The sequence below is a fragment of the Megalopta genalis genome, chromosome 2 (assembly GCF_051020955.1).
Source record: "Megalopta genalis isolate 19385.01 chromosome 2, iyMegGena1_principal, whole genome shotgun sequence".
NCBI lineage: Eukaryota > Metazoa > Arthropoda > Insecta > Hymenoptera > Halictidae > Megalopta > Megalopta genalis.
This window is the reverse complement of record NC_135014.1, coordinates 688,868-702,736: the sequence shown is the minus strand read 5'-3', so window position 1 is coordinate 702,736 and position 13,869 is coordinate 688,868. Positions and strand designations below refer to the sequence as shown.

The window sequence follows — 13,869 nt, the reverse complement described above, 5'->3', positions numbered from 1 at the left end:
CGAACGAAGAAACAGATGCACTTTTTTTTATCCGTCTTCGTGCGTCTTCGAGTGCTGTTTTCTGCGATATGATCGACTTCGACAATTTTTGAGTCGCCTGATCTTTCGCGGCGACTTTTTAAACCGCGTTCACACTGCTCCGACAAAATCACGGCACTTCGCGAGACGTAATCGTCGAGATTTCGACATCGCAACAGTTCACGCTGATTTGACACCGTTGCACGGTAGATCGATGTCGAACGTCCAGAATTTTAATAAAAAGAAATTGTTCAATCATTTGAAAAAAAGCGGTTTACCGGAATTATGAACGACGCCGACTAGCTAAAAACTAAATGAAATAACGAATTGCGCTATAAAATAGTGAAATAACAATGAAACAACGTTTACAAGCCTCTGGGCTGTTTATCAGTTACGAATTAAACGAGAAATATTTTCACGATTTCCATACAGAAAACGTAATTTTCATGAAATTGTGGAGAACGTTTCGTTGAAACGGAACAGAAGATAAATGAAACGTTAGATCACTCTTATTATTTGTCGTCCACTAACTGGATGTTTATTCATGTCTCTCAAGGTTTTTGGATTGCTCATTGTGTTCGCATAAGTCAGATCCAATCTCCAGATATGCAAAACGTGTCGTTTCTGCTTCGTATGTACATATACGTACACATGTATGTTATATACTTAGAATTTCCGTAACGCGGGTAAAATGACGTTAACGTTGAATCGAGGATGACTGGTCGTTAAGTTTTGCTTTTTTTAAATATTTATTAATATTATAATATATAATATAATATTAATTATTAATTATAATATTATATATATATATAATATTAATTATTAATTATAATATTATATATATATATAATATTAATTATTAATTATAATATTATAATATTATTAATTATTAATATTTATGAAAATAATATCGCGCGTTTATTATAAGCTTCCGGCGACCGCTTTCTTTATCTTCGCCCAATTACGGTTGCAAGGCGATGATTTTAGTTGTTCCCTTATCTTGTAGCAACGAATTTTTTTCTGCCGTAAATACATCTAGATATCACTAAATGCCACTTCCTTAGAGCGTGAATGAGGTAGTGTTGACCTAAATCCGGCTCTTGCCGCAACAATGTTCGTAGAACTATAGTGCTCCTATTTTACACCTGTTCGCGAATGAGCGCAACAATTTTCAGGGCAAATTGTCGACTCGGCTCGAAACTTACCAAATACAGTAAATTCGATTGTCAACTCGGCTTGGAAGCAAAAATAGATAATTTTGGAAGAGGAGACGCGATTAACGCTAGATTTACGGAGCACATTTATTATTATTATTATTATATTATGATTATATTATTATTATGTTATGATTATATTATTATTATATTATGATTATATTATCATTATATTATGATTATATTATCATTATATTATCATTATACTATTATTATATTATCATTATACTATTATTATATTATCATTATATTATTATTATATTATTATTATATTATTATTATATTATCATTATATTATATATGCATCTTCACGATACGAATAATCGTAAATCAAAAACTTAGCGACCCGCCATTTTGTCGGTTTCCGTAAATCCAGCGTTAATCGAGTCTCGCGGCTCGATTTTATGGTTGTCGGTAACTATAATATTCATATTATAATGATCGTATAATAATCACATAAAAAATCGTATAATAATCGTATCGTTTTCGCCGGTATTCCGTTCAAAAACGATCTACGGATTCGAAAATTCTGAGCCGCGAAAGGTCGCAGCGTTGCTGCGATTCAGGTAGGCGCGTCACCCTCCTTCGTTAGGCACGGAACGAAGTTAATGAACGATGTTAACGAAGTCGCACAACTGCACATCGCAGCTGTAACCTTTCGAAAGGCTCTCGTCAACGTTTCGACCACGTCGAAGACGATCCCGGACGTTCGTTGTTCACCGAACGACCCGTGGGACATTCTCGCGTTTGCTGGAACTTGCTGAAAAAATTGCTTTTATCCTTCCGAGAGACAGAAATGATAAACGGGAGATAAAAGGAGATAAAAAATGACAAAGGCGAAAAAGTTCTAGCAGGCAGACGCACGTTTCCAGTGAATTCTTCCTAACTGTTCGAGCGAATAATCGTATCTCCTCTTGCCAAATCGTCTATTTTTTGTTTCTTTTTTGTAGAATCTGAGCATCGATCGGAGAGAATTTACCGGAATATCTGATCTATTTTAAAGATACTGTCAAGCTTTAATATATATCATTTTAATTAGTAGACCGCGGATTTTGACTAGAGTCAAAATTTTAAATTTTAAAATATTAAATTTTAAATTAGAGCGGATTTTGAGTAGACTACGATAGAAACGGATAGCCGCGATTCGAAACGATTAGAACGTTTAAAAGAATAGAAAGGTGTCGATATATTATTTTTCGTTCTGTTAAAACGATCGAAGAAAGAACGAGATTCCAAAGTGGCTCCCAATGTCGTTTGCGATGGACGAGGACAAATTATAAAAATGAGCCGCGAGGCTCGAATAATCGCATCCCCCTCTACCCAAGTTTTTTCCATTTTCGTTTCCAAACCGAGGGACAATCGGGGAGAATTTACTGTAATTTCCAGGTAGCCGCGACTCGCAAAGCGTTTCGCAATCCCTAATAACACGTTGCGTTGACACAATGAGTGTACGCGAGATGTTCTCAACGAGCTACTACAATAAGTTATTATCCGTGATCAAACTCTTGTAAATCTATTGCGCTCCATGCACGAAGTTTAAGCGTTCCCGCAACACAACACATCGGGCTAATTATAAAACTACCATCATCGGCGAGCATTCGCGCAGCACCGTTCAGACACAGCAAATTCTCCCTAATCGACGCTCAGGTTGGAGAATGGACGATTTAGGAAGAGGAGATACGATTATTCGAGCCTCGCGACTCGTTTTTTTTTTATAGTTGTTGACGATCGGCGACTGTAAAAACGAGCCGCGAGGCTCGAACAATCGCGTCACCTCTCCCCGAATTGTCCATTTCGGTTCGCTCGTTGAGCGACAATCGGAGAGAATTTACAGCAATTTGTTCCTGTGCCGCCATTTTTAACATCGCGGAGTTCCTTGAATTTTGAACGAAAACGTTTTCTCGACGAATTGTCGAATTGTTAAACCGAATTTACAGAGCATACGTTTCTAAATCGCATAATATTTCGGATAATAACTCGAGGCGAAGTTCTACGCGATTGCAAAATTATCAATCAGATATATTTATCTCAGAGTTGCGAGTGAAATTGTTCAAAATAAAACGCGAACGTTTCGTTTGTTGATAGTTAAAATGCGAGATGAATACAGTAATGTCTGCCTAACTGACGCTCAGATAGTGCAGAAAAATGGACAATTTGGGAAGAGGAGATACGGTTATTCGAGCCTCGCGGCTCATTTTTATAATTGTTGGCAATCGGCGGCTGTAGAAAACGAGCCGCGAGGCTCGAATAATCGTATCTACCCTTCCCAAATTGTCCATTTCTGTTTCCAAGCTGAGGGACGATTGGAGAGAATTTACCGTAATTTATTCCTGTTCCGCAATTTTTAGCATCGCGGAGTTCGGCGAATTTTGAACGAAAACGTTTTCTCGACGAATTGTCGAATTGTTAAACCGAATTTACAGAGCACATGCTTCTAAATCGCATAATACCTCGGATAATAACTCGAGGCAACGCGAGGCGAAGTTCTACGCGATTGCAAAATTATTAATCGGATATATTTATCTCAGAGTTGCGAGTGAAATTGTTTAAAATAAAACGCGAACTTTTCGTTTGTTGATAATTGAAATGCGAGATGAATATCGCGCATTTTACGGTGAAAAATTATACGCAAACTCGAGCGAAAACGCTGACCGCGAAGAGAACGATTCCACGGAGGTCATGGAGAACTAATAATTTACAGGTTGCTTGCGTCGACGGTAAAAGAAGGTTCGCCAAAGCGACGGAACATGGGAACGCGCAGCGTATGGTTGCTCGTCGCTTCGAACGTGCTGCTCCAATGTTGTTTCTGGAGCATCGGCAGCGCGGCTGGAAGTCTACGGGTGGCTTATCAGTGGAAACAACTGGATTACGAGTGGCCGAATAACGAGACCAGACAGCTGTTCCCGTGGTACAAACAGGAAGACAATCTTCCGCTTGGTCTCGAGGTCACGAAAGACAGGATCTTCGTTACGGTACCAAGATGGAGACGCGGCGTTGCCTCGAGTTTGAATTATTTCTACGCTAACGGTAAGTACCTGTTCTTGTCCGGAGTTACGGCAATTTTTTTCCTTTTCGCGAGCACCTTCCATCGGGTTCTGGCCGGCAGATTTTCAACCGTGCTCCCCTAACCGCAGCGAATTCTCCCCAATTGTCCTTCAGCTTTTAACCAGTTGGCTGCGCTTCTCGAGCATACCTTGGCGCGAATGCGATCCTCCGCTTTGTCCACCTGTTACCAACGCTAAACCTGCCGAGCGTTAAAAATGCCAAATGTTATTATATTATACAGGATGTCCCAAAAATGTCTCGTAATCTGGAAATGATGGATTCCTTAGGTTATTCGAAGTAACTTTTTCCTTAGCGAAAATGCAAACCACGGCTTCGTTTACGAGTTATTAATGAAAAACGCCGACCAATAAGAAGCGAGCTCTGCTGACGCGAGCCGGCCGAGCCAACGAGCGCGCGAAGCCCGGCTCCACTCATTGACTCGGCCGCCTAGCGCCAAGCGAGCTCGCCTCCCATTGGTCACTGATTTTCGACGATAACTCGCAAACGAAGCCGCGGTTTGCATTTTCGCTAAGGAGAAAGTTGCTTCAAATGATCTCAGGGACCCTCCATCTCCGGATTACGAGACATTTTTGAGACACTCTGTATATTGAGAAAATTATTCGATCGTTTGGTCGTTATAATCTCGGCAATGTTAATATACAAAATGTAAAATCAATTGTTTCGACCGGCTCGGTAGATAGAACCCCTCGTTTCCCGATTCCGAGCGACTTTTGGGACACCCTGTATATCGGCTTGGGTCGCGATCTGTTTACATGTACGACGCGTTTGAAAATAAAGAATTTGGATATGAAGGGTTCGGATAATCGAGGTTCCACCGTAGGAGAAACATGAGAAGGATCGAATGAGAGAGGAGATACGGATTTTTGGCCAATTCTTGTTTCTCGAAATTCATGGAGAAAATTCATATATATATATAAAGTTATATATATAAATAATATATATAATTATATATATTATATAAATATAATTATATATTATGTAAATATTAAATATTAATATTATTTATTATTAATAATAATATTAATATTATATATAATAATATATTATATAAATATTATATATCATATGTATATATTTATATATATATAAAGTTATATATACATGAAGTTTCCGATGCATGAAGTTCCTAACCCACAAAGTTTACGAGTCTTCGCGGAGAAACGAAACTGTTCGATCAACGATAACGGTCGGACGCTCGTCCCTGGTTTAGTCGCAGGCTAATATCGTTTAAGAAAGTCGACAAACGACGCGGTGTACATCCTTGTACAGCTTTGGCCAAGTTTCAAGAAACTTGGGAAAACTGGCGACGACATTTTCTCGACGGAAGCAGGACTAAACGCGACGTTATTAGGCCAACTTTCACATGCGCTTGTAACGATACGTGCTTCACTGGCGCGCCAGCGAACGAAGTCTCTATCCGAGCGACTCCGGGACACTGTCTTCTTTTTGATTTGTCGAATGCGTCAGTGTCCGTCATTGGACGCCGATGCTTAAACACTAGAAAGACTGAAACTTAGTATATACCTATATTGCCCAAAAGCAGTCGAAATGACTGCATTGTAAAAGGATAACTAATGTGTAAAGAAATTTGTTTAAAATTAATTTTTAACATTTTTTTATATTATTTACAGTTGTATAACAGGTTATTACTAAATATTAACAATAACAACAAATTTAAGATACGAATAACAAGTACTACTTTAGCTTATTGAGCAACTGCAACTTATCTAGTATATGCCCAAATCGACAATTTATCATGTACTTGTATGTTACCATGTAACGGTAATCGAAAAAAATGGAAAACGTTATTTCAATACAGAGCCCAACTGGTCATATAAGAAATTTACTCAATTCAATAATAAGAGTCATTTGATCATTTTAAATTGTCCAAGCAGTCAAAACGACTGCTTTTGGGCAATATAAGTATAACACATATATATATATATATATATATATATATATATATATACCGGAAATGAAGGGGGGGGGGGAGGTAACTACAATTATTAATAAACGCATTTATATGTTGTGCAAAAAGTCACAAAATTCTAAGAAATTGTATCATTATATACGTAATTTTTTTTTCTAATTGAAATTAAAAAGCAGTAAAAAAAATGACATCCTTGGGCAATCTAGTGTTAACCGCGCGAACGTTATGAAGCCGTCGATAAAAAGGTAATTCGATGCGCGGCTTTCCGGCGTCCGGGCGATCGGAGAAAACGAAGAAGCGACACGTTTGTTTCGAGAAGAAAGAGATTTCTACTTGTTTTCGAAACCGCGTTGATCGCGGCTCGATCGCGCCCGGTTATCCGAGAGGTAATGTTGCATCGAAAAGTGAATTTTCAAGCGTGTAATAACGCCGCTCGCGACCAGTTTCAAATGTTACATAAAGGCATAGTTTCTCTCCATCGTCGACCAGTGGACTGCGGGATTTTATTATATTTATACATTTCTAACACAATTATTATAGTCACCGATTGTCAACAATTACGAAAACTAGCCGCAAGGTTGTTCGAGTTGTAGAGGTTATGAGGCTACGAAAGGCTCACGAGGAGGTTATGAATGTTCAAGATCTCTTTCTAAGGGAATAAATAATGGGATTTATTTAACGATCGATCGTACGGGAGCATATTTAAAAATGTTCGCGACGGGAAAACAGGCGAAAATTGATTTCGTTACCTGTAATAAATCATCGTTGTCGCGGCACGACGTCTAACGAAGGACTTCAGATTGTCTCAGGCTGTCGCTAATTTCGCAGTCTTTCTTACTCGACTCCATTCTTCTTTTCAGAACCGTTCGAAACTGTATCTGATCGTTGTCCTTATTCTATCCTATTGTTGTCTTATTTAACTGTCCAACTGAAAAATGCCAACGCTTCGCCCTAATTGACCGTGCAATTTAACAAGTTATTCTTCTCGGCGCGGAGAGATCTGACAATTGTTTTCCAGGATTAGCGAGCCCGGTTCTTTTGTCCATCGGATCGCGCGCGAGATACGACCGCTGGGAAACGGCTCCGGGTTGCACGTGTTTCCCGGTTCGAACGACGGGGATCGATCAACCCTCGTAAAGTTCGTGGCGAGAAGTCCGACAGAATTTCCTCAAGTTCAGTTATATAATTAATCGATAATAATCGGCGCGTTCGGATACATTCGAAAGTCGCGGGACCGATCGAAAGTGGAAAATCTGGTCGGACGCGGAACTGTAAATAGCGCGAGTCACGGTTTCTATCCGAGCCCGACACAATTGGTGCACAGGTCGCCTGGGACGTCGCGTGTGAAACGTTGAATTTTGTCATGGCATCGGCGTAAGGTCGCGAATAACGAAACCGTCTGACGGCCGAAGCAGGAAATAAACGAACACGAGCGAGCACAATTCCTCGAACGTGGTTAACCTTTTAGGTACGGCTGAATTCTGCGCGAGGCTATTTCTCTGGACGCGGCAGGGTCTGATATGTACTGTACAGAGTCTGATACTGTATATTCTGTCTGTATATACAGGGTGTTCCAAAAATGTCTCGCAAACCGAAAGTGGCGGGTTCCTCAGGCTATATATATATACAGACTATAATATATAATATTATATTATAATATTGTAATATATAATATTATATTATAATACTGTAATATATAATATTATATTATAATACTATAATATATAATATTATATTACAATATTATATTATAATATTGTAATATATTATAATATTATATGATGATTGAACGTTTTCTTAAAAGATTATTTATTATTAATGGAGGAATATTATAAAACGGCAAGTGAATCGGCCATTAGAAGAGTACTAAGAAAAAGAAATTATGGTAGAATTTCGCGGAAGAAGCCCAATGGCTTCTCGATAGAAATAGCGACTGAAAATGTGAACAAATATACAGGGTGTCCCGAAAATGTCTCGCAATTCGAAAGTGGCGGGTTCCTCGGGTCATTCGAAGCAACTTTTTCCTTTACGAAAATTTCAACGAAAAACAATGACCAATGAGTGGCGAGCTCGGCTGGCGCGAGGCGACCGAGCCAATGAGCGGAACTGAGCTTCATGCGCTGGGTTGGCTGGGCCGCCTCGCGTCAGCCGTACTCGATTCTTATTGGTCACTGTTTTTCGTTAATAACTCGTTAACGGTGCCTCGGAGAACATTTTTGTAAAGGAAGAAGTTGCTTCGACTGATCCGAGGAACCCGCCATTTCCGTATGAAGACGATTATTTGATTCAAACGATGAGCAAGTGAGCTACTAGAGCAAGCCACTATAGTGGCGCGTCGTCCAGAGAGATGACATCCGCGAGACCCACTATAGTGGCGTATCGTTCTGAAAGATGACATCCGCGGAAGCCACTATAGTGGCGCGTCGTGCCTAAAAGATTAATCGCTTCACGCTTCGTCGCCCTCGTTGTCTGCTTTATCTGAAATCGACGAATGCGGTAGAGTTCCGTTGAAAGGTTATAAAAATAAATTCTCTTTAAAATTTGTATCGCTAACTCGAATATCTCTATTGTTTAACAACGTGCTTCGAGAAGTTCGACGCTTTAAACATTACCATTTCTTCACGATAGATGTCGTTTTACACCTCCGTTTTACACGATTTCCTGTTTCGCTTAAAGCGTGTATCCTTTTTTGTCGCAACTCGGTACGAACGAATCTGCTTCACGATCGGTTACTTTCGTACTTCTCGCATATTTCTAATGAAATGCTGATCTGTTTGGTTAACATCGTTGCTTCAGACACGCGAGAATCGCCAGGATTAATTCCGTATCCGTCGTGGGAGGCGCACCAGTACAAAGCCGGGAACGTGCCGGAGATCATCTCGACGTTCCGGATCCGGGCAGATCGATGCGACAGGTTATGGATCCTCGACACAGGGTTCACCGACATTCTGGACAGTCCGGAGCAACAGGCCCCGCCGGCGTTGATAGTCTACGATCTAACAAACGATCAGATGCTGCGGAAATTCGTCGTGCCCGATGATCAAAGAACGCCGGACTCGTTGTTCGCTAATATCGCGGTGGAAGATTACGACTGCGAGGATAGCTACGCTTACTTGGCCGATTTAGGCGGGCCAGGTCTCGTCGTGTATTCCTGGAACATGAATAAGTCGTGGCTCGTTAAGCATCGATCCTTCCATCCGGATCCACAGGTTGGTTTCGACGATGAAAGAAATTCCACGGAATCGGACAGCGTGTTGTTCGTCGTTGAAGCAGCGATCTTCGATACCTTCAGTTCTAACAGCCGGAATGAAGTGATTCCTGAGGTCATTCGAAGCAACTTTTTCCTTAGCGAAAATGCGATTCGCGGTTTTGCTTACGAATTATCAACGAAAACCAATGTTGACCAATGAGCGGCGAGCTCGGCTGGCGCGTCGCTGGCCGAGCCGCCAAACGGCGGAATTGTGCTTCGCGCGCTCATTGGCTCGGCCGCTTCGCGTCAGCCGAGCTCGCCTCGCATTGGTCACTGTTTTTCGCTAATAACTCGTGAACGAAGCCGCGGATCGCATTCTCGCTAAGGAAAAAGTTGCTTCGAATGACCACAGGAATCCACCATTTCCAGGTGTTAACATAATTATGGGTTATCCTATACACTGTAAGAAGTGAACGAGATCTGTCCGAATTTCCATTTTACGATGTTTGGAAAAACTTCTGTGAAGAAATTATTATCGAGAAGGCTCTCCGCTCGAATAACAGAACGAGTGTACTGATAATAAGTAGGCTGCGGATTTCATGCGTTTATGACAAAAATGGGTGATAGGTATTAAAGAAAGACTACTTTTTTTGTTGCAATTTGTCTGAGATAATTTTGATTTTACGCAGACGATTCTTTAAAGCGCTCGCAACAAATACGTCTAGGCAGCTCACGGTTCTGTGGAGCGGTTGATCATCCTGAGAAGAAGGAGATCGTGCAATTATTTATGGCAGGCTGAGCCTCTTAGTCGGCCAACTAGGAAAATGAATGGAACCGCTAAGAGAGAGAAAGGAGGAAGGGAGTAAGAGATAGTTGATTGACTAGAAAGTCGGGTGTAATGCCGAAGAAACGTGTCTGTGAAAAGTACTCGATATGATACCGCGAACAGTTTTAAATGTAGCCTAAAAATCCCCGAATATGGTCGTGCGCTGACCCTTGCTTTCGACAGGAAACTTTCTCTGGCATGCACATATGAGCTGTTTATTTTGGAAGTGGCATAAGTCACTTTGTTTTTAAGTCGAGATATTTAAGGGTTTGCGTTTTAACACGTTTAAAAATATGGATGCTAACTTTCGAGAAGATTTACTTGTATTTGTTATCTCAGGATACTGATATTTTTCTCAGTATAAATAATTTCGTATAAACATTAAAAAATCACCACTTTTCATTACGGTAAAGTGACTTGAGCCACTTTCAAAATAAATAGTTTAGAAAAATGACTGACATATATTAATTTTGTCCGACGTATTTTACCGAAGCGATGTTTTGAAAGGACAGTGATTTACTAAAATTGTTGAATAAATTACATATATAATAATAATTTACACCATGAACATATTTAATATAAAGGTTTGATTTAAGTATTTTTTATTTTAGTATTCATAAAATACAGAAATAGTTAGTACATTTTGAAACATAAGTATAAGTAATTTATATGAAAATACATCAGATCAATTTAATTTTCGCCATCGATAGGAGTGATTAAGTCCTCGAAAATCGTGTTTTGTTTAAAATTTTTAAAATAACTGTGGTATATTGGGGGTATATAATTATGCAAGTCCATCATGTCTTTGTATTTTGCTGAAGAAACAGGACGAGATGCAGCGTATAACGGATCCATTTCGATTTGTGAATAACGCCCAAGTCTTCCTCTTTTTGGTGACAAATCCAAAGTTAGAAATTCATCTTTTTCATCTAAAGTTAGTTTATAAAACATTTTATAGCCATCTGCTGGCGGGTCTGGAGGTGGCCGCCACATCACTATAATATAATTTACAAAACTACACTATTCTCTTTCGCACTTATAAAAATAAGTCCAGTGATCACAACTTTTTTAAAAATACTGAAAATAATTCAAAACAATACTTCACACACACACTTATCACACGTTTCTATTTCTTTTACACTAAGCCCCACAATTAATTTCCTGAGTACAGCAACTTACGCCACTTCCAAAATAAACATGTTTGTTATATCGTTAATTAGCAAAACTTCTCTCGAACAAATCTCAATAGTTCTCAACTTATTGATTGCAAATTTTTTTTAAATGAAAAGATACCGTTCAATTGTAATTAGTGTTACCATTAACTCGATTTTTTTGAAAAAGTGACTTATGCCACTTTCAAAATAAACCGCTCATATATTATACATACATCCGTTACGAACGATTACATAGTAATTAACGGACTGTGGATCTTTATGCAAAATAAAGATTTACCGAGACGATTACGGGGAACGGAAATTAAATAAAAACAAATTGTTTCTTATCGATTATTTTAATAATCAATAAAATTATGTTCATAATTTTATATTTCAACTGCACGCTTTTGTGCATAAATACATAAAATCCGCAGACTAGTAATTAATATAACAGAAGCTATGGAATTCTATTTTCTATTATTTCTAATATAGAAATATACAAATATAGTTCTTTTTTCCCCCCTTGATTTTCGTTCAAATATCTGTAAAAATGTAAAAGTTACTTTTGAATTTATAATTATTCACAGCACTGTAGGTGCTCTGTTTCAGTTGCGAGTCATCCTGTATATTTGAACGAAAAACTTAACAATCATTAATTAATATTTCTATATTTCTATATTAGAAATAATAGAAAATAGATATGTACAAATATAATATTTTCTTAAGTTTTCGTTTAGATATTCGTAAGAATGTAAGAGTTACTTTGAGTCCATTATATTATATCACCGCTGTACGCATTGTAATTAACTTTTAAAATTGTGATTATGTCAAGGCTGAGGAATTTAACGTGTCGGGAATCTCGTTTCAATGGAGCGACGGCTTGTTCGGAATGGCCCTAGCGCCCAGAGGCGACGGATACAGTACCATGTATTTCCACCCGCTGTCCAGCAGCATGGAGTTCTCCGTTAGCACGAAATTGTTGAGAGATCCTCAACGTGCGAGCGCTTCCGGTGAGAAAGATAATAATAATAATATAATAAATAAAACAATAAAAATCTGTACGGTACTTTAAGAACCGGCATCGTGATTCGGCATAATAGTTGATTTAAAAAAAATTAAATTTACGTCGATTAAATCCATTCCGTCGGAGGACGTTAACGTAATGATTTAAATGACTTTCAGCAACAATGCGACTTGCAATACCGCACGAGAACAATTGAATTTAGTCGACTAATCGTGTTCTTCGCGTAGTGTGGTTCGATTTTTCAAAATGATTTGATATAACGATGTTCACAGTGGGATTTATTTATGGCTCGATAGAAGCTATAAATAATATAAATAATATAATATATATATATATATATATATATATATATATATATATATATATATATTATTATTATATATAATATAATATAATATATATAATATAATAGATATAAATAATATCATATCTTTTAAACTGATTATTCGAACATTACAGAAAGCTTCAACGAATTCCATAGCCTCGGATCTCGGGGAAACAATGGTCAGAGCAGCGTGAGCTTCCTGGATCAGGACACTGGTGTTCTCTTTTACGCTTTAACGAATATGAACGCCATTGCTTGTTGGAAACCACAAAATGCGTTCACCACTCAGCAACAGGACTTCATTTACATGGACAACGTTACAATGGTATTCCCCAACGATCTAAAGGTAATTGTTCTGTTATCGCAAGGATGTAATAAAGATCAAATAATAGTACGTCGATCTTATCTTCTATCTCCTACTTTTGGTCAATCAAGAAGTAGATACATCTACTGAAAACTTTAATTAAATATTAGATATTTTCGTACCGACAACAGGCTTTATACTTGACCCAACAGTTAATGTATCTAACTCCTGTTTGTAAAGAATTACTTGACACGATTATTGATAGAACTCGTGAGCTATTCGTCGAGACATCGCGATGTTCCATTGTCATTTCATTGCAGATCGACAGAGATGGCCAGATCTGGGTGCTCTCGGATCGTCTGCCGACTTTCATGTACGCCCATCTGAACCCTGACGACTACAATTTCCGAATTCTCAGCGGTTCCTCCCGGGAAGCTATAAAGAACACCGTCTGCTCGATGGAGAGACCCCTTCCAGCTACAAATAAGCCACGCGAATATTCTCCCGGAGGAGTGACTCATTCTGTACAATCTGGAAGCTCCAGCTATAAGAAACACCTCGAGCCCCTCTGCGTTCTACTAACTATTGTACTATTCATCTCCAGGACGTACATCTGAAAATGTTGTATTATTCTTTTCTATTTTAATAAAGTGGTTGACTGTATAAAACGTGTGCGCGGTACCGAACTAAGAGAGAAACGTGAATCTCGGACGACGTTAATAATATTTATGTGCGACTAAATATCGGCTGTAGAAAATAAATGTTAAAAGAATAGTTTGATAATAGATTATCTATTAAAGTTTAGTTTAATAATTAAA

The 13,869-nt window shown here is 38.6% G+C and overlaps 1 protein-coding gene and 1 long non-coding RNA gene across 3 annotated transcripts in view; one reads left to right on the top strand and one right to left on the bottom strand.

Annotated features, from left to right (window-relative positions):
• Positions 1-7,603, bottom strand: part of LOC143263855 (uncharacterized) — a 21,383-nt gene extending 13,780 nt beyond the window's left edge. Inside the window, exons 1-2 of the long non-coding RNA XR_013037188.1 lie at positions 6,978-7,603; positions 4,268-4,476 (exon numbers count right to left, since the gene is read on the bottom strand). This is a non-coding gene — a long non-coding RNA (uncharacterized LOC143263855). The remainder of the gene's footprint in view (positions 1-4,267; positions 4,477-6,977) is intronic.
• The window catches only part of yellow-b (L-dopachrome tautomerase yellow-b), a 15,810-nt gene extending 1,941 nt beyond the window's left edge, over positions 1-13,869 (top strand). The window contains exons 2-6 of one of the 2 annotated variants that reach the window (XM_033475812.2): positions 3,934-4,259; positions 9,025-9,437; positions 12,231-12,408; positions 12,882-13,093; positions 13,372-13,869. In XM_033475812.2, the coding sequence (XP_033331703.2) occupies positions 3,980-4,259; positions 9,025-9,437; positions 12,231-12,408; positions 12,882-13,093; positions 13,372-13,668 (1,380 nt within the window). In that variant the 5' untranslated portion in view covers positions 3,934-3,979 and the 3' untranslated portion in view covers positions 13,669-13,869. Of the gene's footprint in view, positions 1-3,933; positions 4,260-6,466; positions 6,615-9,024; positions 9,438-12,230; positions 12,409-12,881; positions 13,094-13,371 lie in introns of those variants that run through there. The other variant, XM_076528632.1, reaches the window with a different exon arrangement.